Below are 27044 nucleotides of genomic sequence, written 5' to 3' on the forward strand. Positions count from 1 at the left end.
TTTTTTAAACAATATTACAGGTACAAGTAGCAATCTTTAAACAAGATTGGGAAAAATCCAAGATACAGAACCTCAACACTTTGGGCTTTAAGTCCCTAGTTTTACAATTTTACAAAAGGAAGAGGAATTATTTAATGAGGGGCAGAAATCCCCTATTTCAAGAGCACTTGCTCCCTAACTCACAATATCTAGCCTCCCCAGAGGCACATTTTACAGTTACAAAACTTGGAAAAGAGCTAACAGGCTCTCAGTTTCTTCTAGCCTATTCAAGGCAATATCCGAAAATTACAACCACTCGCCCATCAAGACACAACTTACAAATTGAAAGGTGATGTTATACAGCGGTATCTAGTACCCAACCTACAGGGCCTTTGCGGGAAAGAACAGGTTAAGTAAATGGCCCGAAGCACAAACTGAATGGAGGCGTATATTTGCACTCCTACATATGAACAATAAAACAACCAAAGGGCATTAGGCCGATGAAACAGGGGCTATTCCCATACTACTGAGGTGACTTGTATGTAAATTACTTGAACACATTATAGAAGGAAAAAACAGTTACAAAACGTAATCACCTCGAACCAAGATGAAGGGGAGCTCGAGAGGGTACATCACTCTCTATTCCCGATTTACAGTTAAAGATTTTATGAAATGTTTACATTAGCCGGAAGAAAGTTACACTTTAGAAGAGTTTGTTACATAACTAAAGATTCAGACCTTTTCCTCGGATTAAACTGCGGAGGTAGGAAGAAAGAATGAAGTTAAGTGGCCATTACCTCATAGATGTTCTAGCTGCCGACGAAAGAGGCCATCCGCCTCCTGCTTAACCACACACATTCTCAGAAAGACGACGATCAATTGGCCAAGAAACGTGAAAAGCAGCATTTCATAAACCCTCAGGGAAGGTTCGAGATCATTCAAGACTAAACCAACCACACCCTCACAATTTAATTGGTCAATTTCAAAGTAACACTCAGAATCAAACAAGAAGCCTGTGATAGGTTGAAAATTAATTACAGAAATTAGTGATTGGCTAAATTCAAAACTGGCGGAAAGAAAAAGGAAATACTGGCAACCCCAAAAAAAAATATCAATCAGTTACAAAAATCTAGAAATACCAAACTTCTTTAAATTATAACTTTTTACACCTCGCACCAGGGTGCATGATCATAGTTTTTTGGTAGAGTCATATATGGAAGAATGTCCAAATTTCTTGATAAATGGCAAACAAAACAAGGAGAATTTCACTCAGGTCAGGAAACTGTACAATAACAAAATTACATAATATTTCGGTGGTGACATCTTCTGATTAAGATTCTAAGTTCCTATTGTAGTAGTTTCCACCGTAGTTCGATAGAGAAGTTCATTTAGGCGCTAATTTTGAATGCGCGGCGTTGAGGTGTACCTCCCAGTACAGACCTCCCCCCCAAATGTCCTTCCTTGGGGTGACACAGAAGAATTTTGAGAAAGCATTTTCAGTTGAAGAGAAAGAAAAATTTCAAAGTTTTTTAAAGTAGATAGGTAGAAACTGGTTTAACTCCAGCTTTAGAGTGTCCTTGTTATTGTAGAATATTAAATACATGTTGATAGGTTTGACGGCAAGACCTGCCGCCGCTGCCGATACCCAGTTGAGGTCACCCGGACCCGTCAAGTACCCTCAGATACATCTCTCCCGATACAATGAGAGGGGTAGTCGTGGTGATGGTCGCCGCAGATTAGAAGTATATGTACTTGTACAGTCCCCAGATGAGTTGGCGGTTGGGTCACCGCACTTCAGCCTTTGCCGGGAGATGGACTCCGGCGCGCCGTTCACAAGAAGTCTTCACGGGAGTGGAATGGGCCCGTACCCCACTTCTGTTGCAGTACGGCGGTAGCCAGCTGGGGGGGCACTGAAACAGTAAGATCTCGGCGACAGAAAAGTGTTGTTGCAGACTAGAGAGTGCGATCTTTATTGGTGATGCAGAGGGGCGGGCGGCGTGGAAAGTGTTTTAGTGCCAATAGTGCGGAGATACAGGAGACGGGGGCTTAGTAATGACCACTAAGGAATTGACAGCAGGAAAGCCAGAGGAGAAGATCGTACATACAAATCATACACATAAGGAAATAAAACCATAGGGCAGAAGGCCTTAAACTAAAAAAATATAACCTTCAAAGCTCCTGCTAAATTTTAGTGGCAAAAAGGTACTGCCATTAAACAGGTTTTACGAGTACTTGGGAGAGGTGCACTCTAAAGACCCTCTCTGTGGCTGGATCGCTCACTAGTAATGTAACGAGAGTCAGGAAATCCAATATAATTCACGGCCCGTGAAATCTGGGGGCAAGCTTGCCCGCGGGAACAAAGTTTCTAACCATGACTTGATCTCCAACTTTTAAATTGGTGGGCCTCCGTCCACGATCATATCTTTCCGTAACTTTTTCATGGGACACTTTAAGATTGGCCTTAGCCTTCTTCCATAGATCTCTAATTCTATCGGGATCTATTGTCTCTGGTAAAATATCATTGAGTGACCAAAGGTTAGAGAGCGGCGTGTTAGGCACAAATTTCAACATCACAGAAGCTGGAGTTAACTTGTGAGACTCATGAACCGCCGAATTCAAAGCAAAGGCCAACCAATGCCGGGACGTATCCCACCTGGAATGATCTTCATGATGAAGTGCGATGAGAGCTGATCTAAGATTACGATTTGCCCGCTCAGCCAGAGAAGGTTGAGGATAATACGTCGAAGTAGTTACATGTGATATGGACAGATCAAAACACAATTTACGGAAGAGGTTGGAGATAAAAGCTTTAGCATTATCAGAAACTATATATTGTCAAGGACCAAAAGAAGCAAATAGTGGACTGAGCGGTTGCCAGCTTAGTCGGAAATAACCAGGAAAATCGTGTGAAACCATCTACACACACTAAAGTGAACTTGTTGGCGTTCCCCTTTGATTGGGAGAAGTGTCCGACGCAGTCTATATAGAGGCGTTCCATGGGGCGCGACGCTTGCTGAGAAGATAGTAGGCCTAGCTTAGTGGACAAGGTGGGTTTAGTAAGCAAACAAGATTTACAAGCTTTTACCACATCACGAATTTCACCGTACATACCTTTGCAAATGAACATTTCTCGGATCTTTTCCCGAGTTTTGAAGATGCCTAAATGACCCCCCCCCCCATCTGATGGGGTCTCGTGATAATACTTGAAGATCATAGGCACAAGAACAGCTGGAACCACTACCTTCATCTTTTGATCATGCCTCGACGGGCAACATAAAACCCCGTTCCTCAACACATAAGAAAGGGTTTCAATAATAGGGGCCAGCACAGGATCTTCACGTTGATATTTTTCAATATCCCTGAACAACATGGGGGCACCAGTTGGAATGGCATTAATGCCCGAAAGTATGGGCGTGGGACGAGAAGAACTATCATCCTGTTCGGCGGTCTCCACATCATGAGAAAACATGCGGCTTAGTCCATCCGCCATGACATTTTCCGATCCTCTGATATGCCTAACATCAAACTGGAAGGCAGAAATCCTGCTGGCCCAACGGGCTATACGACCGGTACGACGCGGCCTAGCTAACACCTAACTTAAGGCTTGATTATCTGTTTCCAGGTCGTACTTGACATGTTCCAAATAAAGGCGGAACTTCTCTAGTGCAAATAAAACTTCCAAACCCTCAAGTTCGTAGATGGAATATTTGGCTTCTTGAGCCGATAATGTCCTAGACGCAAAGGCGATGGGTCGCCTTCCGAGTTCAGTTTCCTGAAGAAGGACAGCCGCTACGGCCGATGATGAGGCGTCGGTTTGAACAATGAATTTCTTCGAGAAATCAGGCATAGCCAGGACGGGGGCTTTACAAAGGGCTAATTTCAGATCTTCAAAAGCGGCTTGTTGAGAATGTCCCCACTCAAATTTGACGCCTTTCCTACGAAGTAAGTTCAAGGGCGCCGCTCTGTTAGCGAAGTTGGGAATAAATTTCCTGAAGAAATTCACCATGACTATGAACCTGGCAATGCCTTTGATGTCCTTAGGAGGTTTGAAATCACGGATGGCCTGTGTTCTAGAATGATCAATAGAAACACCATCGGGCGACACAATATGCCCTAGGAATGACATGGAAGGTTTAGCAAAAGCTACCTTGGATAACTTGACAGTCAACCCAGCCTTACGAAGGCGAATGAGTACTTCCTTTAGATGATCTAGGTGTTCTTCAAAGGTCTCAGAAAATACGACGTCATCCTCAAGATAATGGTACACGTATTCAAATTTGATGTCGGAGAAGACCCTCTCTAGCAGTCTCGTGAGCACGGCTGCCCCTGTGGGGAGCACGAAAGGCACGCGTTTATACTCATACAAGTTCCAATCCGTAGCAAAGGCTGTTAGATGCTTCGATTCTTCAGCTAGAGGGATCTGGTTGTACGCCTGATTAAGGTCTAAGATGGTGAAGAACTTAGCTTTCCGAAACCATGAAAAACAAGAATGAAGGTCGGGAAGAGGCACAGATTGTAACACCACCTTCCGATTTAAAGCCCTATAGTCAATCACAGGCTTAGCCCGCCTGGTGGCCATGATCGTTAAGGCGCTGAAGTCTAAAAACGGTCTAACACCGAGGTTAGCCGGTTCGAGTCCCGTTGGTCGAAAAAATTTTCACCATCAGAATGTTGGCCGGCAGGGTAGGGGAGGTGGTGGTATACAATTTCTAATCACTAGATTGCGTGCCAAAAGCCTGGATTAAATTCCAAACCTCTCCGCAGTGCTCATATGGAGTGAGGGCATATGACGCTGTTGATGGTGATTCGTCCGTCGGATGGGGACGTTAAGCCTTGAGCAGACCCTTTGGTGCTATTCGACAGGAGTAGGCTATGTGCCGGCACCGGGTTTCACCCTCTCCCTACTATCATATATCACGTCATTCATTTCATCTCTCATTAACTCCTCTGATGAGGTTGACGTCAGGAAGGGCATCCGGTCATAAAAAACCGCCACGACAAATTCATCTCACCTCATACCCGACCCCGTAGGGAAACGGGACAAGGGTTGGACAAAGAAGAGTCAATCACAGGCTTAAAGCCACCTTGGGGTTTCGGCACCAGGAAAAGGGGAGATGAATACGCCGACTTAGACGGTCGAATAATACCATCCTTTAGCATTTGGTCGATGATCTCTTTTAGAGCCTTCATTTTAGGTGGAGAGAGCCTATAAGGTGGAAACCTAACTGGGATCGAATCCGTAACCTCAATCTTGTATTCAATGAGGTCAGTAACACCAAGAGTATCGGAAAATACATCTGGAAACGACTGCCACAACTTACGAATACTGTCAGCCTGCTCCTCAGGTAGATGTCTAAGGTCTAACAACATCTCATCCTGGGTAGGCGAAACAGATGAATATATCACAGAGTTACATTTGAGCAAAGGAATCGTACAGTTATTAGCAAATTTGATAGTGCTCGACTTGCTCTGAATGTCGAGCTCTAGACCAGTATGAGACATGAAGTCTGCTCCTAATATTATGGGGCAAGACAAGTGCTTAGCCACAAACAATTTAACTTTCCAGGTGAATTTAGATATCCGAATTTTGGCAAAGATAAACCCTAAAATTTTTAAGGGAGAAGAATTAGCCGAAACGCATTGGACCGAAAACGAACAATAATCAGAAAATTTACAGACATACTTTAATTTCGAATACCATTCAGCTGAAATAATGGAACAAACACTCCCTGAGTCCAATAGAGCGGTAACGGGTTCACTATTCAACTCGATCTTAAGAAATGGTACGAGTGCGGGGTATTCCGCCGCAATTCTGAGGCATTCTTTAGGGCATTCAAATGCGGGGTTAGAAGAACTTCTACACTGTTCCGAACTTTCAGTGGGTTTAACGGGGGCTGAGCCTTGGGAAGATGAATTTGCCGACTCAGCCGATGACACTAGTCACTTTCGATTATTCGGGTTGGTGGAGGTTGCACCAGAAGTTGAGCATGAGGGGGTGCTATTGACATTAGGGCAATTTTTCGCGATATAAGTAAAAGAGCCGCATTTGAAACATCCTTGTGATGACCCTGCTCCTTTCTTTGTCCCACTAGATTTTATCATAGGACACTTGTTACGGAGATGTTCCGTAGACCCACAAGCGTAGCATTTGCGGGTGATGAAAGTTCGGCGAGGTGAAGGCCAAAAATTATTAGAAGATGGAGGGGGCTCCTTAGCGACTCGTAAGGTGTCGGCATACCTAACTACTTCGGCTGAGACCGCCATCGCCCCTAATTCTTCAAATGTTTGAGGACGCGACGCGAAACACAGATATGACCTATAGGGGAAATGCCTTCAACAATGGTCTGCACGATTTCATCTTCAGGGAAATGAAGAGCGAATACCCTGGTGTAGAACTTAATGTCCTGGATGAACTCTGCGAGATTTTCATCCAGTCACTGTACTCTGAAATAGTACTTTTGAATTAAGGAAGACATGGCTCGACCAGGAATGTTAGCCAGCAGATTGGCGTGGAAGTCTTCTATGGAAGATTGCTCAGCTATTTCTTTAACAATTTTGTCCGAGAGGACACCTATGGAGTAAGGGTAAATAATTTGAAGAATTTGAGACTGAGAGAGGGAAAACACTAGTGCGTGATCTTGAAATTCAACTAAAAACCATAGAAAAGGGATGACATCGTTAGTAGAATTTATAGAAAACTTAGAAATTCCCCTAAGTAACATAGCCAAAAGATGAGGCAAACTACTGAACTCAGGTGACATAATAGGTAACGGCTTAGGGGGTTGAGAAGCTTCAGACACAGCATTATTTAAAAAGAAAGGTGGAATTGATGTACGGCGATCAGACTCGTTTTCTAATGGGGCAGAAGTTTGTTGAGTTGCCAAAGATTGTCTACCTTCTACGCCTTTGGAAGAATCTTCCACAGCAGGCAAGTTGACTAAAGGGGCTTGATCGGATTTTGGAGTAGCTGCCCCAGACAACAATTGACTAACTCTGTTTGACATTTTAGAAAGATGTTCAACAAGATTACTAGCCTCCTTACCATGATCTTCCTTTAATTTTAGAGACAATAGATCGCTAACCCTGTTATAAAAATGGAACAATCTTGCCTGCACTCTCTTAAGTTGATTAGGAGATGGATCACTCACTTCAAATAAACTAACTACAGATGCTAACTCAGTGGTTTTATCAGTGATAGTGGAGAGAGCCTCATCAATTTCTTTTTCCCCCCAAAGTTGGGATACTAATAGGTAATTGTAATGATTCTTTAAGCTGTTGGTATCTGCCGTAACCGTGCGCCCAGACTGAAAATTCCTAATCAGTAATTCATAAACCAAGTAGCCGGGATGGAGGACTTCGCGAGGGCCAGACATGATGAAAGGAAATTTACAAAATTAGAGAAAAAATTCCAGCGGCCGAGAAAATTCTTAGAGTTGGAAACGGATATTATGATTAGCCGTCAAAAAAGGCTTAATTGAGTCCCATTCAGCCACGCTCTGCTACCACTTGTTACGGGGACACACGTGGAGCAGAAAGAGGTGAAAGAAGGTGCCGGGGTGAATGGGTCTATCTACAATACCAAAGTTAATTTAAAACTTTAACGAAGGTTATATTTCTTTGGAACTTCAAACTTAATAATTTTTTAAACAATATTACAGGTACAAGTAGCAATCTTTAAACAAGATTGGGAAAAATCCAAGATACAGAACCTTAACACTTTGGGCTTTAAACCCCTAGTTTTACAATTTTACAAAAGGAAGAGGAATTATTTAATGAGGGGCAGAAATCCCCTATTTCAAGAGCACTTGCTCCCTAACTCACAATATCTAGCCTCCCCATGTTACGGTGTAACGCAATTTATCCTACCCTGTGAACCTATTTTGAACTGGCAATATCGCCGTAGAAAATCTTAATCTTTCTATATGTCTAAGCGGACGGATTCCCTCGTACTACTACGTGCTTTGGTGATACTCATCGAACTTATTTATAATTCTTATTGTGGACTGATGGCAACGTCCTTGGATTATCGCATTTCTGAATTGTACGGACTGTTTCATTTCTCTTACAATAAGTGCTGCAATCTTCTGCCAGACACCCACAATGAGTTTCCCCTCCCCTAGCGCTCTTCTCCTATCAGAGCGCGGCTACTTCCTCATGGAGCAAACCTCGCCATTTTGTCCCCGACAGTACGCATTGAGAAGTCATGGCGTGCGGTTGTGTTTATTGGATCCTTAAGATGTTGGCGTCGTGTTGGTGTGAAGACCCCGGCTAAGAGTCTTGAGATGTGGGTTTTAAACCCAAATTACTTTGTTTCCTGCATCGTCCTATTATGATACTTTTCAACTAATTCTGACCAGGGAAAAGCAAACTCATCAGGAAGCATCTGTAAGTATGTGAGGAACTAGCTCATCATGGCTGAGCGTCAGCTTCACCCAAGTAAGTGGGTTCATCATTTGGCAAGTTATATCCTGTGAATATGAAACGGCAAGGAAATTCGTGTGATTCGTGTATTGAAAATTAACTCCTTCAAGGTGGAATTTCGTGAAAATAATTTTTTTGGAAATTACTAAAAGGACGCACGTGTGCTTTATTCTAATAATATTTCAAAATTATTGGTATGTAGTGACTACGTAAATAAGGAAATCCTTTTTAAATTAACTATCATTTTCTCCCGTTAATGATTTTCATTGATCATGTAAATTCAATATGTGTCAGGCACTTAATGCCCTTTATACTGCGTGAGGTTCCGCAGAAGCATATAATTCTGGTTTCCTGGGTTTAAAAAAAAAAGAATAACCTTGCTTCTATTTTCTGGTATTTTAAACTTTGGTGTTTCCTGATTTTATTTTGGTTCTGGCCTTTGTTGTGCTTGTACTATGTTTGGTTTGGCGGGCGGATGTTTTTTGTTGCTATGGTAACGGTTTTTTTTCGGGAGATGATGGTGATTGTTGCTTGTTGGTTTTGCGTGTTTTTATTGTGGAGCCTGAGTTTGCTTAAGAATCTCCGCTTTCGGTGGAAGATTTATTTGCTCCTCACTTGATCTCTTACGGTTGTCTTCTTTTTCCCCTTGTTTACTGTGTGTGTTTTCCGTGCGCTAATCTTATTTGACCCCTCGTAGTTTATTAATTGGGCTAGAGTTCTATGCTCCTGCGAAGCCTCCTCTTATTAAGAAGGTGCAATGAAACTCGTTAATTGAGTGGCTTTCCCTAGGTTTAATACGTTAGTTTTAATTTAATTTTAGTAAGTCTAACAAACGGGCCCCGTTTTAACCTTCTGTGAACAATTTAAGTTTTAATTCGAATCATTTTCTGTTATTATGGTAATATTACCAAGGTGTACTATTTCTAGTGATGGATTTAGTGCCTTTAATTAGTACAACCTTCTGTTTTAAGCTAATGATTTCCATCAGTATCATTTTCTGAAGAGGACTACTTTTTTCAGTTTCATCTGTGTATTTTCTATTATTCACTAATTGTTTTTTGAACTACTTAAAATATTTTTATTCCCTCAGATAGGACGATGTTTTTTTTGGTTTCCTGTTAAGTTTTCATTCTTTAATTAAAAGTTTATTTGATTGAAACCAGTGTCTCCTTTTATTATCTGTGTGGTTCAGCGCCGAAACAAGGAATTTTATCCATTTCCTCTGGGTGTTTTATTTGGGCCTTGCTGGGTAAGTATCTGTTGGATGTTATTTTCCTATTCTTGTGACTGATTTCCTTAATTTGTTAAATAAACTTTGTTTATTTAACACCGGTTTATAGGTAGTACCAGCCGGTGCATGTTTGCTAACCACTAGTGTAGTGACTTTCTGCGCTGGTGGCATAGTAAAGTGGTAGCAGAAAGCTCTGGTTGTCTTTTTTTTTTTTTGAGGGCGCTGCTAACCATTGTCCTTCTTTCCCCTTTTTTTTTCCCCTGGTTAATTGTACTTGTGATGGCGTTGAAGCACTGGATTATGAAGGTTGACTATGTACGATAACTATATGCATAATTGTGAAAAGAAATGCATTCATCTTGTTTAAACGTATTACCTTTTGTTTCATGTGATTATCTTCATGGAGTTCTGTGTCTTTCGCCTTCGTGGTGTTTTGGTGTGTTTCGGGTCATGTGTACAGTTGGTAGCTCTCCTCTACCAGCTGTTTGGTTCTGGTGTTGCTGCTTCCTCGTTTCCTGCTTCTCAGGTGACCTGTATCTTTTCCTCTCTTGTTTCTTCATAAATTGGTGAGTACGGCATTATTGATTTAATTTGGAACTTGGTGTATTATTGTAAACCTTGAAACTGTTGCTAGTGTTTATATTTGGATACAAATCGATTGAGCTTGGGCTTTGAGCATGCTACGGTTTGCAGTGTTCTCTCCGTGATTTGTGTGACATATCTGTTTTGATATTTTAAAAACTACGTGTGTGTTCTCAATACTACTTCGGCGTGCATTAATTGTAATTTCTACTTGGTAAGCTCGTGGGATTTTATTTTCCGAGTGAAGTGTAGTTGGTTTTTGGTTTAAAGTATAATGTGATTGTTCGTGATCTGGGAACACTTTATTGAATTATTGGTCCTGGTCTTGTTTTGATTCCCAGATTTAATATGGTGATTATTATTATTATTGTTTCCTAGCCTGTGTATTTGTCAAGGTGTGTACCTACATTTAATATGAGAAACTACTGTTCCTTGGTGTGTTCTGCTGTGCTAGTACTGGCGTGTGAACGGAAATTTTACTTAACCTAAATTTAGGCCTAAGCATCGTGTGTTATTCGTTTGTGCTACTGGTATTGTACCATCATATATTGGAAATTATCTTCTCCTAGCATCGTTATTACCTCGTGCCACGTATTTTAATTATTTCTGGTGTAGTGTGGTTTCCCTGGCGGTCGTGTTTTCCGTGCCCTTTGTGCATATTTATGTATTAAATCGACCTTGGGCTTGCTCGTACGGTTTTCATGCTAGCTCTGATTTTTCTAATTTAAGTGAAACCTAACCGGTGGTGAATTATTTATGCTGGTTTTGAATTTAACACGCTCTATTGTGTATCAGTAACCTTGGCCTGGCAACCTTATTTAACCATTATTATTACATGCAGTGTCTTGTGGCCAGTTACGTTATTTACCGGTGTGATAGCTTGGCAAGCCTGTTATGACTATATTAACCTGTGTAGCATCTGTTTTGATTATTTATGGCCTGTTGATGTGATGGCTCTGCTTTTGTTGCGTGTTTGCTGATCTGTGGTAGCTGTGAGGTTGGTGTTTGCAAAATTGCATGAATGTAGTATTTCATTTTTACCCTGTTTCTCGGTTGGTATGGATTGGCGAACTGCTGGGCAGAGGTTTGAGTCATTCACCCACCTCGTCCTTAATATTATGTGTTATGGGGAAGGCATTGGTTACGGTTGTATACGGTTAACTTGTGAACCTTTTACCTGCGATGTATGTGATAATGTACTGTTGGAAACTACCTTTGGCCGAATTGATATCATTCTTATGCTCGCCTTGCTTCCTTTGAAAATTTATTGTGATCTACGGTTGAAAATTGTTGAATTAACCTTATATTTGGTATGAGCTGCTATGTATTAGTGACTTTTGACTTATAATTATTTCTGAAAAGTTTAAAATTGGTAACCTTTCTGGGCTACTTGGGGACCGGTCATGCTTTCTAGTAGTGTCATCTTAACTTGATTTTGAAATTATATCTCCTGTATGATTTATTTTGGTAATCTGGGGCTGTCGTTGGTGATGTGTTCGTGTACCTGCTGGGCGATTCCTGGCCTAGGCTGATTGTGGGACTGGTGTTCGCCTATGGCGTGAATATGTATTATTCTTACCCTGTCTCGCTGTTGGTGTGGGCTGGTGAGTTGGTCAGGGGTCACTCGATTCATTTCACCAAGGATTCTGTTTGTATGGGGTTATAGTGTAGGCGTTCGTTGTTGTTGAATTCTGTCAGGTCGTAACTGTGTGGATGCCTTGTGGACCATGTGTCTGGACCTATTCGGGTCTTTACTAGTTCATCCGTGCTGGTTATTGGTGGCTGGTAGTCTTCTATTTCTAACGGGTACCGTGCTCTCCTATTAATTTAACCTCTTCCCTTGTTGTAGTGTGGTCGGTTAGTGTGTGGCTTTCCTCAAGTTTCTGGCTCATACATTTTGGTCTTGCTTTAGTTAACTTATGATTTCTGAAAAAGGTTGTCCTGTTAACCTCCTTGCGGTTAGGTCTGGTTCATGTGTGGATATTCTTAGGTGGCTAGTAGTTTCCTGTATGGTTTGTGGTACTGTGCCTTGGTCATTGTATTAATGGAATTCCTATGTTGTGAAAATTTATAACCTATTTGTATTTAATTGTATTCCATTTTGAGTTGTGGATTCCATCGGCCTCCCTACCATTTCTACGGTGTTGGATTGCTGTTGAGCTAATGTGATCTGTAACCTGAGGATGGAAAAGCCTCTTAACCTAATAGGATTGGGTGCAGATCGGTGTTGGGTGATGATATTGGTACCAAGTATTTGTTGTTTGGGGTTTATATTTCGGGGTGGGCATGATAGTTTCGCAGCATGTCGTTGAGGGTTCTAAGTGTCCCTTTTTCCCTATCGGGGTCTGGCGCATGCATGTTGGAGCTAGTCATGGTTATTTTATGGTTTCTGCGTTGTGTTGTTGGCTCATTATGACATGTCAGGTATGGACTGGTTCGTGGTCTTATTATTGTACCTTGTGTCTTCGTAGATTTGGAAATACCCTTCGGTGTGGGTCTATTGCTCTGATGGAATGATTTTAAATTGTGTTATGTAACTTGTTGGTTGTGTGTGTCCTGGTTTCTTCGCTTTTGGCCTCAGTGCATTACCTATTGATCTGACGTTATCTTGTGTTCTTTTGGTACTTCTTGTTAAAGCTCAGTTAATGTTCACCTGTCACTCCTTGACCTTTTTTTTTTTCTCTTCAGTGGATCTAATTTGTCTTTTGACAAGGTTGTTTGGTCATCTTGCCGTTCTATGGGATTATTAATCTGGTATGGGACGGATTGTTAGTTCCTGGGCGGTACCGAAGTCGCCCAACTGTTAGATTATGGGGTCTACGTGTTGAGTTCCTTTATTCTTCATTATCATTGAGCATTTGCTAACGTCCTGCCATCTTTTCTGCCATGTATATTTTATTTTACCTTGTTTCCTGGTTGTATGGAAGGGTACCTGCTTAGCGGTGATGCGGCAGTATGAATCTGCGGATGTCATATATTATTAGTCCGGCTAGCTCCGAGGTCTTGCAAAAGACAACCGGTAGTTTAGGTTGCGTAGGTCATTGCTCTAATTTCCTGATGGTCACTTGGTTTGAGGTGGATTACACCATCTTTTCTTACTTGATCAGGTGTCCTGTGTGAAAGCATGTTGTTGTGAATTCAATGAAGTTTGAGGTTTTGTGACTTCGGATTGGTTTTCCCTCCTGAATTTCTTTCATCCATTTTCTATTCCATTATTCCTATGGTGTTATCGAAGGAACCATTATGTGTTTGTTATTTTCCACCCTAATATTATTTTGGGCTTGGTATTGTTGTTGCTTGTTCGGTTGTTGATGACAAACATTTAGCGCACCTCACCATCTTATAGTATCAGAAGTCTCCTTCCGTACTGCCAACGTTGTCTTGACTCGAAGATTTTTCCTCTAACCCTAGGATATTTTCATTTTCCTAAACTTGCCGTAGGTGTGTCATAATCTTGAATTGAAGTTATGTTTCCTCTCAGTTCTGTTATTCAATCAGGTAATGTGTTGTGATTGGGAATGTTGAACCAGTAATGGGTGCAAATTTTACTTGATGTCTGTGATAATGTCTTGAGAAATTTTAAAATGCACTAATTCCTCACCGAGCGGTAGTATTGAGATGGTTTTGTTCTAATAATTTGAAATTTAGTGTACCTTCTGAATGTCCGCTCCTGTAATGTGTTATGGTTAGGAATTTGTACCTCTGAAAATACCGGGGGTTATTTAATGTCCACTGTGATGTGGTTGGTCGTGACCTGGTTTGGTAAGTACATGCGATGTATGCCTTAAATTTGTGTGTTATCTAGTTAAGTGTTCAGTGGTGGTTCTGTTATTTAACTTGGCGTATTGAATTTTTGATATTGTGATGATGTTAACTGGTAACGGACTTCCGCCGTGTGGTGAAGCGGAAATTGACTATTGCGCTGCTTATTGAAATTGGTGTCAAAGTTTCTATTTTCTAAATCTTGGACGTGTGCACGTATTTTAAGTGTTGTTCATTCTGTATGGGTGGTATTTGCCGAATTGCTCATGTTTGTGCGGTTTACTCATGTACTGCTCCGTCGGCAAACCGATACTCTTAAGTGGTATGCTCTGGCCCTGACTCAGTCGATTGTAGTTGAGATTTTAAATTTAATTGACAGTTGGATCTTAGTATCCGTCGGAACGTAGTCACCAATTTAGCCCATCTTTCCTCTGTTTTCCTTCTTTGCTCTTTTGCGGTTATGGTAAATTTTAATTTTGTTTATGAAACAAGAGGCTGCATTTCTTGGAAACCTAGAGAATATTTATTTCCTAACCTGTAATAAAGTACTTAATCTTAATATTCTTTAAACGGGTGAATTGTAATATGTAACAGGCTTTACTGGAAGCGCACGGCCTAAAGAGTGAAAATTCAGCTAAAGCTAGCTGTTTTAGACGTTAGATAAATGGAACCCTGTTTGAGGGAAGCGTGATCTCCTTACTAAACTCTTGCCACCACAAACTTGAACTGAAGTGAGGATTGTGATATTAAAATGACTCAAGGTCGGTGTGTTATTGTTATACATACATGAAGTCAGTTGTGGTCTCTATCTAATGTGGACACGATTGGAAATTTAGCTTACTTCTTGACCACTAAACTGAGCTGGAAGCTATATCAGTGAATACACTAAGCTTCGGGGGGAGAGGGCTGTTACGGTGTAACGCAATTTATCCTACCCTGTGAACCTATTTTGAACTGGCAATATCGCCGTAGAAAATCTTAATCTTTCTATATGTCTAAGCGGACGGATTCCCTCGTACTACTACGTGCTTTGGTGATACTCATCGAACTTATTTATAATTCTTATTGTGGACTGATGGCAACGTCCTTGGATTATCGCATTTCTGAATTGTACGGACTGTTTCATTTCTCTTACAATAAGTGCTGCAATCTTCTGCCAGACACCCACAATGAGTTTCCCCTCCCCTAGCGCTCTTCTCCTATCAGAGCGCGGCTACTTCCTCATGGAGCAAACCTCGCCATTTTGTCCCCGACAGTACGCATTGAGAAGTCATGGCGTGCGGTTGTGTTTATTGGATCCTTAAGATGTTGGCGTCGTGTTGGTGTGAAGACCCCGGCTAAGAGTCTTGAGATGTGGGTTTTAAACCCAAATTACTTTGTTTCCTGCATCGTCCTATTATGATACTTTTCAACTAATTCTGACCAGGGAAAAGCAAACTCATCAGGAAGCATCTGTAAGTATGTGAGGAACTAGCTCATCATGGCTGAGCGTCAGCTTCACCCAAGTAAGTGGGTTCATCATTTGGCAAGTTATATCCTGTGAATATGAAACGGCAAGGAAATTCGTGTGATTCGTGTATTGAAAATTAACTCCTTCAAGGTGGAATTTCGTGAAAATAATTTTTTTGGAAATTACTAAAAGGACGCACGTGTGCTTTATTCTAATAATATTTCAAAATTATTGGTATGTAGTGACTACGTAAATAAGGAAATCCTTTTTAAATTAACTATCATTTTCTCCCGTTAATGATTTTCATTGATCATGTAAATTCAATATGTGTCAGGCACTTAATGCCCTTTATACTGCGTGAGGTTCCGCAGAAGCATATAATTCTGGTTTCCTGGGTTTAAAAAAAAAAGAATAACCTTGCTTCTATTTTCTGGTATTTTAAACTTTGGTGTTTCCTGATTTTATTTTGGTTCTGGCCTTTGTTGTGCTTGTACTATGTTTGGTTTGGCGGGCGGATGTTTTTTGTTGCTATGGTAACGGTTTTTTTTCGGGAGATGATGGTGATTGTTGCTTGTTGGTTTTGCGTGTTTTTATTGTGGAGCCTGAGTTTGCTTAAGAATCTCCGCTTTCGGTGGAAGATTTATTTGCTCCTCACTTGATCTCTTACGGTTGTCTTCTTTTTCCCCTTGTTTACTGTGTGTGTTTTCCGTGCGCTAATCTTATTTGACCCCTCGTAGTTTATTAATTGGGCTAGAGTTCTATGCTCCTGCGAAGCCTCCTCTTATTAAGAAGGTGCAATGAAACTCGTTAATTGAGTGGCTTTCCCTAGGTTTAATACGTTAGTTTTAATTTCATTTTAGTAAGTCTAACAAACGGGCCCCGTTTTAACCTTCTGTGAACAATTTAAGTTTTAATTCGAATCATTTTCTGTTATTATGGTAATATTACCAAGGTGTACTATTTCTAGTGATGGATTTAGTGCCTTTAATTAGTACAACCTTCTGTTTTAAGCTAATGATTTCCATCAGTATCATTTTCTGAAGAGGACTACTTTTTTCAGTTTCATCTGTGTATTTTCTATTATTCACTAATTGTTTTTTGAACTACTTAAAATATTTTTATTCCCTCAGATAGGACGATGTTTTTTTTGGTTTCCTGTTAAGTTTTCATTCTTTAATTAAAAGTTTATTTGATTGAAACCAGTGTCTCCTTTTATTATCTGTGTGGTTCAGCGCCGAAACAAGGAATTTTATCCATTTCCTCTGGGTGTTTTATTTGGGCCTTGCTGGGTAAGTATCTGTTGGATGTTATTTTCCTATTCTTGTGACTGATTTCCTTAATTTGTTAAATAAACTTTGTTTATTTAACACCGGTTTATAGGTAGTACCAGCCGGTGCATGTTTGCTAACCACTAGTGTAGTGACTTTCTGCGCTGGTGGCATACCCAGAGGCACACTTTACAGTTACAGAACTTGGAAAAGAGCTAACAGGCTCTCAGTTTCTTCTAGCCTATTCAAGACAATATCCGAAAATTACAATCACTCGCCCATGAAGACACAACTTACAAATTGAAAGGTAATGTTATACAGGGGTATCCAGTACCCAACCTACAGGGTCTTTGCGGAAAGAACAGGTTAAGTAAATGGTCCGAAGCACAAACTGAATGGAGGCGTATATTTGCACTCCTACATATGAACAATAAAACAACCAAAGGGCATTAGGCCGATGAAACAGGGGCTATTCCCATACTACTGAGGTGACTTGTATGTAAATTACTTGAACACATTATAGAAGGAAAAAACAGTTACAAAACGTAGTCACCTCAAACCAAGATGAAGGGGAGCTCGAGAGGGTACATCACTCTCTAGCCCTGATTTACAGTTAAAGATTTTATGACATTTTTACATTATCTGGAAGAAAGTTACATTTGTGAAGTGTTTGTTACATAACTAAAGATTCGGACCTTTCCCTCGGATTAAACTGCGGAGGTAGCAAGAAAGAATGAAGTTAAGTGGCCATTACCTCATAGATGTTCTAGCTGCCGACGAAATAGGCCACTCCCCTCCTGCTTAACCACACAGTCTCAGAAAGACGACGTTCAATTGGCCAAGAAAAGTGAAAAGCAGCATTTCATAAACCCTCAGGGAAGGTTCGAGATCATTCAAGACTAAACCAACCACACCCTCTCAATTTAATTAGTCAATTTCAAAGTTACACTCAGAATCGAACAAGAAGCCTGTGATAGGTTGAAAATTAATTACAGAAATTAGTGATTGGCTAAATTCAAAACTGGCGGAAAGAAAAAGGAAATATTGGCAACCCAAAAATAAATGAACTTCAATCAGTTACAAAAACCTAGAAATACTAAACTTCTTTAAATTGTAACTTCTTACACCTCGCACGAGGGTGCATGATCATAGTTTTTTGGTAGAGTCATATATGGAAGAATGTCCAAACTTCTTGATAAATGGCAAACAAAACAAGGAGAAATTCACTCACGCCAGGTAACTGCACAATAACAAAATTACATAATATTTCGGTGATAACATCTTCTGATTAAGGTTCTAAGTTCCTATTGTAGTAGTTTCCACTTTAGTTCGATAGAGGAGTTCATTTAGGCGCTAATTTTGAATGCGCGGCGTTGAGGTGTACCTCCCTGTACAATAATAATAATAATAATAATAATAATAATAATAATAATAATAATAAGCTGACGTGGTGGCAGTTTGACGGCCTGTAGCGATGGTTTTATGCTACATTTTTTGACTGTGTAAATTGTAGATATGGAATAATTGTTTTGAATATACAACGGAATATGTTTTGTGATTACCAGGACAACACTGCGCAGCAGTCAAGCCTACAATCTTTGAATGAGATGTTCTTGAACTTGGAGAGGAATGTGAAGCTCTTCTTAGACAGACTGCAGCAGTGGACGACAGATTTTGTGACTGGAGGATTAATGCTGGAGGTTGAAAACCTACGAACTGTCCAGGAATTTTACAGGCAGCAGGTAAATACGAAATGATATTATTCTTTTCTTTAAAATAATAATTCTTAGCTTTTGGATGAATCAGTATTTATGAACTTGAAATTTTTGTTCAGCAATACCATTTTATTTCTTGTAAAGGATGTCGAAGAATATACGCACTTAAAAAAGTCCATATTTGCACATCAAAAATACTGAGGTTAGGTATTGTACAACTTAATGTTTCTTGTCACTCAGGGCTTGTAAACAGTAGCACCAAGAGCTTTCCATGCTAATAATTAATAATGTTATTTCTTTTACGTCCCACTAACTACTTTTTAAGTCTTCGGAGACGCCGAGGTGCCGGAATTTAGTCCCGCAGGAGTTCTTTTACGTGTCAGTAAATCTACCGACACGGGGCTGTCGTATTTGAGCACCTTCAAATACCACCGGACTGAGCCAGGATCGAACCTGCCAAGTTGGGGTTAGAAGGCCAGCGCGTTAACAGTCTGAGCCACTCAGCCCGGCACTTTCCATGCTGACTCTTTCAAACCTGTTTGGTGATACGGAACCAGACGTGTGCGTAACTCCTGAACAGTTCTAGGCTTATTTATTTCTTTAGAACAAAAGGGTATTTGGGTTCCTTGGGATCATATTTGTCTTCTTGACGAGTATAATGTTTTACTGCGGACGAAATAGGGCAGAGTTTTAGTATAATGATTCGCCGATATGTCAGGTCGGAATAAAACGTACAAGACGGACTAAATGGGGGACACTTTAGGAGATTTTTTAGCATTAGTACTGAAATGTCGGATGGCTTTTAGTGCCGGGATATCCCAGAACGGGTTCGGCCTGCCAGGTGCAGATCTTTGTATGTGACTCCGTAGGCGACCTGCGTGTCGTGATGAGGATGAAATGATGATGAAGACAACACATACACCCAGCCCCCGTGCCATTGGAATTAACCAATTAAGGTTAAAATCCCCGACCCGGCCGGGAATCGAGTCCGGGACACTCTGAACAGAAGGCCAGTACGCTGACCGTTCAGCCAACGAGTCGGACAGCATTAGTATTATCACTAGGTCTCGGAAGATTGTCCGAAGACGATGCTCAGCATAATTATCATTAGTTCGTCCATCACCTCTTTAATATTTTTCTACTAAAGACACGTATTTGAACCATATCTGAAAAGAAAGAATATGAAAATGAATTGAAAGATGAAAGCCAGGGGTATCAAATTATGTGGAAGATAAGTATGTAGCCTTAACGTCCGTTGATGAGGAGAGAAGCTTCGCAACGTGCTGTGTGAAAACCGACGATCCTTTACAGCTAAGAACTTGGAGATGACTGCCGTGATGTACTGCAAAGCCAACTGACGTGAGGTTTCTGAATTCCAATTTCTGTAACCGTAATGTGATTAAGCCAACTATTGTTTCAGTTATACTAATTTCCTTCTCGATGATGTGCAAAGCGGGTTCATTGAATTCATTCTACGTCGAAAAAATAGTTCATTCTAAATTCTGCAAGTACTTTACAAACACGGAATCGTTTTTTTAAATGATGTTAATCTAAAACTATACACTATCTGAGAGAAGAACCGATTCACCCACAGTATGATGCATATCACCAGAATTTTGCATTTTTAAACATTACATTCCTCAGTTAAGTATATCATTAAAACTGAAATTATGAATGAATTTGGATCGCACTTTACGTTCTTTTGCCAGTTGCAGGTCCTTATTTTATTTTTTACGTTGTTTCTTTATTTTATTTTTTTTGGCAATTCCTAGGTCTTCAACTTCCGAGCCCTAATTATCACTAATGGGATGATGAAGCATTTCAAGTTCCTCTGACACATGTTCCAGTGTAGAAATTGTTAATACTACCACATGCACCACACTCAGATCAGGTCCATGCACTGTTACACAGTAAAGACACATACACCATCTGATCAAAATATCCGGACACCTAATTCAAACTCAAGACAGAGCAACATACACTCTAGTAGTCGCCATTAATATTATGTTGGTCCGTCTTTTGCCTTTTAACACAGCCCTCGTTTTTTCCGGCAGGTGTCCGAACGTTTTCATGGGAATGGCATCCCATTCTTCCTGAAGAGCCGTAGTCAGAGAACATGTTGATATTGGACGCTGGGGTCTGCAACTAAGTTGTTCTAACTCATCAGACTGGTGTTCTATTGAACTTAGATCCGGACTACGGGCGGACCAGTCCAGTTGCAGAATATTATAATCCTTAAGGCGGGTACAGACATGCGCGCCGAACTCCGTAACGTAACCACGTCGCGCGCCAAGGTTAAACGGGGCAATGTTACGCACCGCGGTTACGAGGTAAACTTTTCTACCCCGCGCCGCAGGTCGTAACGCGTAACCTACCAGCGTTCCGCCAGTTGAGACAGAGCAGCTTTGAAAGATGGACATAGCGGCAGCAGCCTATATTTATTTGCATTATGCAACCAAACGGAAACGGAAACATAGGCGATGGTGGCAAACTCAGCTATATTCACATAGAACTACACATGGTGGTTCAAATTTGCTGGCTGACATGAAGTTTCAGACAGTTAGTGGGCATTATAAAAATTTTACTAGAATGTCACCTACAGACTTTGAATACCTCATCAATTTGATAGGGCCTAAAGTTGCTAAGAAGGATACCACATTCAGAGAGGCTATCTCGGTGCAAGATAGACTGGCAGTTACAGTACGATTTCTAGCAACCGGTGATTCATACACTAGTCTGCAGTATCTTTTCAAAATATCCAAACAGTCGATTAGTGATATCGTACCGGAAGTGTGTCAAGCTCTGATTGAAGCACTGAAAGAAAATATAAACGTAAGTAAGGAATTTATTGCTGGATATTATATGTTACATACTTCAAACATTATCTATTTTAATTGCTTATTCAACACAGAAACACTACTTTGTAAGTCTAATCAAGTCCTGAAAATCCATATCCTCATCGTGGGAATTACTTATTGTATTTGACTCAGTGGACAGATTGGAGTTGGAGTGAGGAGAATTGGGTGTAGTAGTAGTAGTATTCGGTGAGGATAGGGAAGCTGAAGGAGTGGGTGTTGAAACAGTGTAACCTTGAAAATGTGATGGGTTCGGCAGCTGATGAACATTATGCTGTGCAGCATGATGGGGATATTGGGAAAATGTAGAGTGAAAAGGAGAAGGGAGTGGATGGGATAAGTGGTCATATTGTCCCCGGTCTGCACGAAGTAAAATGTCCATCATAGCATGTTGAACTTCGGCTCGAGTTATTGGTGAATATTTCTGCATTTTTTTGGCAACCAAATTCCCGAAGATCTGGCATTCGTCCTCCTCTTGACGTTTGCTTGCAGATGCCGCCAGTATTTCAAATGCCTTTTCTAGTCTCTCGTCCTCAACTCGTCTTTTCCGCTTGTGGGAAACAGGCTGCGGGGGAGACGATATAGTTCCTGTGGTGCCTTCCGCATGTTGTGTATCTTCTTGTTCTTGTTCGTTGTCTGGTACCAGCATCTGTATAAAGAAATATCATGTATAGGCTACACATACATATTTAACATATATGTTACTACTTCTACTATTATTATTATTATTATTATTATTATTATTATTATTATTATTATTATTATTATTATTATTATTATTATTATTATTATTTACAGATTCCTACAACAGAACATGGATGGCAGGCTGTGGCACAAAGCTATGAACGCATGTGGAACTTTCCTCATTGTTTAGGAGCCCTGGATGGCAAACATGTAGTCCTACAAGCACCTATTAAGAGTGGTAGCGAGTTCTTTAACTATAAATCTACGTTCAGCATTGTTCTTTTCGCACTGGTAGACGCCCATTACAACTTTTTATTTGTGGATGTTGGTTGCCAAGGCAGAATTTCGGACGGTGGTGTTTTCAAGCATTGTCAGTTGAACAATAAACTACAACAGAACAGCTTGTGTTTACCAAAAGCGGAGCCCTTAAAAGGAAGACAAATTCCAGTTCCATACTTTTTCATCGGAGACGATGCGTTTGCTCTTAGTGAGAACTTAATGAAACCGTATCCAGGGATTCATCCGAAGTATTCATTAGAACGGCGTTTCAATTATCGACTTTGTCGAGCACGTAGAGTGGTGGAAAATGTGTTCGGTATTGTGTCGGCTGTCTTTCGAGTACTTCGAAAGCCAATGCTGCTACAGCCTGACAGGGCTGAATTGATTGTGATGGCAGTGACTCATCTACACAATTTCTTAAGACGAAGCCCTGACTCAGTCAATCTTTACAATCCACCTGGGACATTAGATCATGAAGCAGACGACGGGCAATTAAAGGAGGGAAGCTGGAGAACCGACATAGATAACATGACGTCATTACTTCCTATCAGAAATGTGCCACGTAGATCAAGCTTATCGGCGAAGGCGATAAGAGATGAGTTAGCACTATTTTTCCAACATGAGGGACAGATTCCGTGGCAAGATAATTACGCGTGAATATTTTCGTGAAATTCACATGCTATAGGATATGAACAGTTTGCTGTTACTCTACAACTTACTGAATAGTTGAAACATGAAGTGGATCTAGCCACAAAAACGTACATTTACACGTTCAAGTGTGCAGTGAAGAAACAACCATCTAATGTACACGGTGATCCACATTAGCCTCTACCATTCTTGATCACTGATAACTACTGACCCCAAAAAATGAACACAGGTGCAATCAGTTATGAACTTACGTAGTGTTATCAAGAACATTACGTAATTAGAAAGTATTTTATAAGAAAAAAAATTTGAAAAATTGTTTTTATGTGTGTTGAAGAATCAAAAACAGCAAAATAAATGTGTTATTAGTTTCACTTTTAAAATGTTAACTCTTCATTTATTATGTGTTTACTTTTCAGTAAAAATGTACTATAGGCTACTTACAGTGCTTAAACCATCTCGCGGCTTGTCTTTGTCCCATAGGAACTGCAGACTCTTAAAAGCAAACCATGTGCTCTGATACACCTCGTCAGTTGCTGAAAATGAAACAATGCATATATTCAAACATCATAATATAGTACCGTACACACGGTTTAAAGTGGAGAGCTTAAGAATGCACCGTCGCATTTAAAGTCTGATGCCATATTTTATAAGTAATATTACATAGTTTTATTTATACACACCTGACCCTGTTCCCATGCTCTTCTTTATTTTGCCTTTCTCCCTTCGGAGTGAAGAAAGCAAGGACGTCATTTTCTTCCGGCATTCCTCGGCTGTTGTGTTCAGTTCCGTCGCCAGCTCCTCCCATGCATCATTTCTTAAAATTTTATTAAAATGCCTGGGATGGCTAGCTAACCACAAAATTTCCTTAGCTCTGTAAATCTCAATAAAATGCAGTGTTTTTTCCTCGGTCCACTCCATGTTTACTGATCAAGCAGACAGAGGCGAATGCGTGTTACGCGCCGAGGTCCTGTGTACGTCCAAGCTTGCTGTAACTTCCGCGCGCGCAGCTCTTTGATGTGACGCGGGAAAACCGACAAGCAGTGGAACGCAGCGAACCTCGTTCCGTATCGTTCATGTTGCGGGCTAAGGTTGCGCGACGAGGTTACGCAGTACCGTCCAGACAGGAGCGCGACGCGGTTACGTTACGATGTTCTGTTACAAGTCTGGACGCGCCTTTAAACCATGGCTTACAAAGCCCGCCGTATGATTCGGAGCGTTATCATGTTGGTATAAACAATGGCCACCACTGAAATGATTACGAAAGCATTCGGAATGCATTGATATCCTTGTGCATTTGCAGTGATGCAGTCTGCTATGAAAAACATCCCTTCTCCAAACATTCTAAACATTCAAGTATGTGGCGTTCCCCGGGCACTCTCCAAATCCAAATCCTCCCATCGAGGTTGCCACAATTTATAGCATGACTAGCTAATTTCGATTCGCTACGGAATTCTCAGAAAGACTTTCCTTGTGGTTTTCCCAACTGAAGTCAACATAGACTATTACAATGACGTTGGTAGGATTGTGGCGATTAAAAGCAATGTTATCACATAAAATACTCGATCAAACGAAAAACCGCACATTTTCCAATGCTGGAATGACCAGGCCACAGACAGGGGCGAACACACCTCTGCCATTACTCCAATAAATGTGCACAATGATCATTTTAATCAGTGCCTCAGAGTAGGAATTGTCCGACTCGTTGGCTGAACGGTCAGCGTACTGGCCTTCGGTTCAGAGGGTCCCGGGTTCGATTCCCGGCCGGGTCGGGGATTTTAACCTTAATTGGTTAATTCCAATGGCACGGGGGCTGGGTGTATGTGTTGTCTTCATCATCATTTCATCCTCATCACGACGCGCAGGTCACCTACGGGTGTCAAATAGAAAGACCTGCACCTGGCGAGCCGAAACCTTCCTGGGATATCCCGGCACTAAAAGCCATACGACATTTCAGTAGGAATTGAATAGCTGGAATGCTATGATGAACCAGTGTGTTACGTACCTGTAGTAACAGAAAATTTATGAACCAGAGGAATGGCATGCTAAACAAGAGACAGATCTAACTCCTCACCTACTTCCCGCCAATATGCAGGCAGGCAGCAGTACGGAGTGGTAATTCCACCTATCGGAGATGAGTGGCAGCAGAAGGCACAAAGCACATCACAACAAGCAATGGTCAATGTAATGTTGGTCAATTTTATGAGCGTTCTATATTGTAGGCGTTCACATTTAGTTTTCTTCCGATTCTGTTATATTAAGGCATCTAATAAAATTAATTTATAGCATAGACGGAAGTTCCTTATTTCCCGTCTTTGCATACCAATTTTCATTAAAATCTGTTCACCCATTTTCTCATGACTCGGCGCTGATACGGACTTTCCAACAAAAATCGAAATTCATGAATATCTCTGTTATCGTAGCCGGTACGGTAGAAATGTATAAGACATAAACGATCAGAAATTTGATACTATATACCTTTAGTTATGCGGTATTTATCGATAGGACCACTAATATTATAAATATTTGAGAATTAAATTTTAGGCGTTCCCCTAAACTACTATTTTACTCAGCGTGAATAAAATTATTTATGCCCCAGATTGTAGCGACTTATTCCCCGACTTTACATACCGATTTTCATTAAATTCCCTTCAGCCCTTTTCTCGTACATGCATACATACATACATACATACATACAGAGAGAAAGGACGGGAATTTACAAAGTTTATTTCCTTGTTACTGTGGACGTGACCGATACAGAAATACAATATTTTTAATTCCGAGCAATGTACAGGAAAAACTCTTATTTTATATACATTCATCACTCCAAAACGGCCGTAGCCGTGTTGAAACACCGGATTCCGTGAGATCTCCCAAGTTAAGCAACATTGGGCGTGGTCAGGAGTTGGATGGGTTGCCACGCGCTGTTGGTGGGGGTAAGGGAATGGAGGAGCGGAAAGGAACTGGCCACCCTACCGCACGTAAACTCCGGCTCAGGAACACCTCTGCGGAGGTTCGGACCTGCCTTCGGGCAGAACACACTTACCTACCTACCATCACTCCAAATTACCTGTTTCCACTGTCCAGTGTTCAATGGCGTCGCTCTTTACGCCACGCCTTCACGCTTTTTATTAAGAAGGGAGCGTGGAACCCTATTCTTCTTAATCCACGACACACAGTCTGGCTGTAATTGATAACAGTTGGAATTCTTCCTACCTATAGACGACCGACGATTCTCTCATACCACCTTCTTTAATATTCGTTCGTCCCTGGGTGTCAGTAAATGTAGCCACCAGTGGTTGTACCGTCATGCTTCCACTTCACCGACAGTCAGTTTGGGTACATTCGTAAAGTAGGAAATGTCCCTTACTGATTTCTTGCTCATATGGTAACCAATGATTACCCCACGTTGAAGGTCACTAAACTGCTCTGACCTACCCTTGTTGCTAATCCATAGTCGCACTCAACAATACAAACCTCCCTGCCTCCTTTTACACTGTTACGATGCGTCATTTATTGTTGTCTTCTAGCGTTCGGTGATGTTCGGAAACTTTTGGTCAGATAGTGAAGGTAGTATGAGTTTATAAAATAAAACATCACTAAAACCACTATCTCCTGCCGTAATTATTTTCTATTTCTGTTTCAGTTCCTCTACCCGCAACTTCAAGTTGTGCAGAGGTACGCTAAGCAAGTGGAGCAGTACGAAGATATCTTCCGGAATTTCTCTACACCTGATGTATGGAAGGGGTACAAGGCTAGTCGGGATAGGATGATCTTAAATTGAAGTGTAATTCGCTGCTGCTCGTAACTGTATCTCTCGTGTGATTTCTCGTTTGTTTTCCACTACGATTGTTTTAATAAAGTAATATTAATATTTGTCTGCTAATCTTCCTCATTCTACTGTTTAGATTTGAGAACAGAGCCGTGCACAGCGGCCCAGCCCATCAGCTGCTTCGGCAATAGACCGCAATGAACTTTGAAAGGCTCGATCATACGAAGCCCGTGACGTATCTTATAGAGCCTTAGCACGAGTCGCTCTCGGCGTGAGCCAAGGACAGCGCTGTACTGCGTGTCAGCCGAGTGCTGTGGTTTTCTGTTTGACTTCCCGTCTATCCTGTTATCGGAAGCGAATGTGGACTGTAGTTCCAAAAGAAAAGAAACCGTAGTTAAAAA

The 27044-nt window shown here is 41.0% G+C and overlaps 1 protein-coding gene across 3 annotated transcripts in view; it reads left to right on the plus strand.

Annotated features, from left to right (window-relative positions):
* LOC136872350 (uncharacterized) overlaps positions 1–26757 on the plus strand; it is a 99600-nt gene extending 72843 nt beyond the window's left edge. For all 3 annotated transcript variants that reach the window (XR_010859877.2, XM_068227410.1, XM_067146161.2), the window contains 2 exons: positions 18259–18435; positions 26518–26757. Coding sequence is in view for 2 of the 3 variants with exons in the window: in XM_068227410.1 (XP_068083511.1) it covers positions 18259–18435; positions 26518–26655 (315 nt within the window). In the remaining variant the exon portion in view is untranslated. The remainder of the gene's footprint in view (positions 1–18258; positions 18436–26517) is intronic.
* Positions 26758–27044: the final 287 nt, after the last annotated feature.

The sequence above is a fragment of the Anabrus simplex genome, chromosome 4, assembly GCF_040414725.1.
Source record: "Anabrus simplex isolate iqAnaSimp1 chromosome 4, ASM4041472v1, whole genome shotgun sequence".
NCBI classification, from domain to species: Eukaryota; Metazoa; Arthropoda; class Insecta; order Orthoptera; family Tettigoniidae; genus Anabrus; species Anabrus simplex.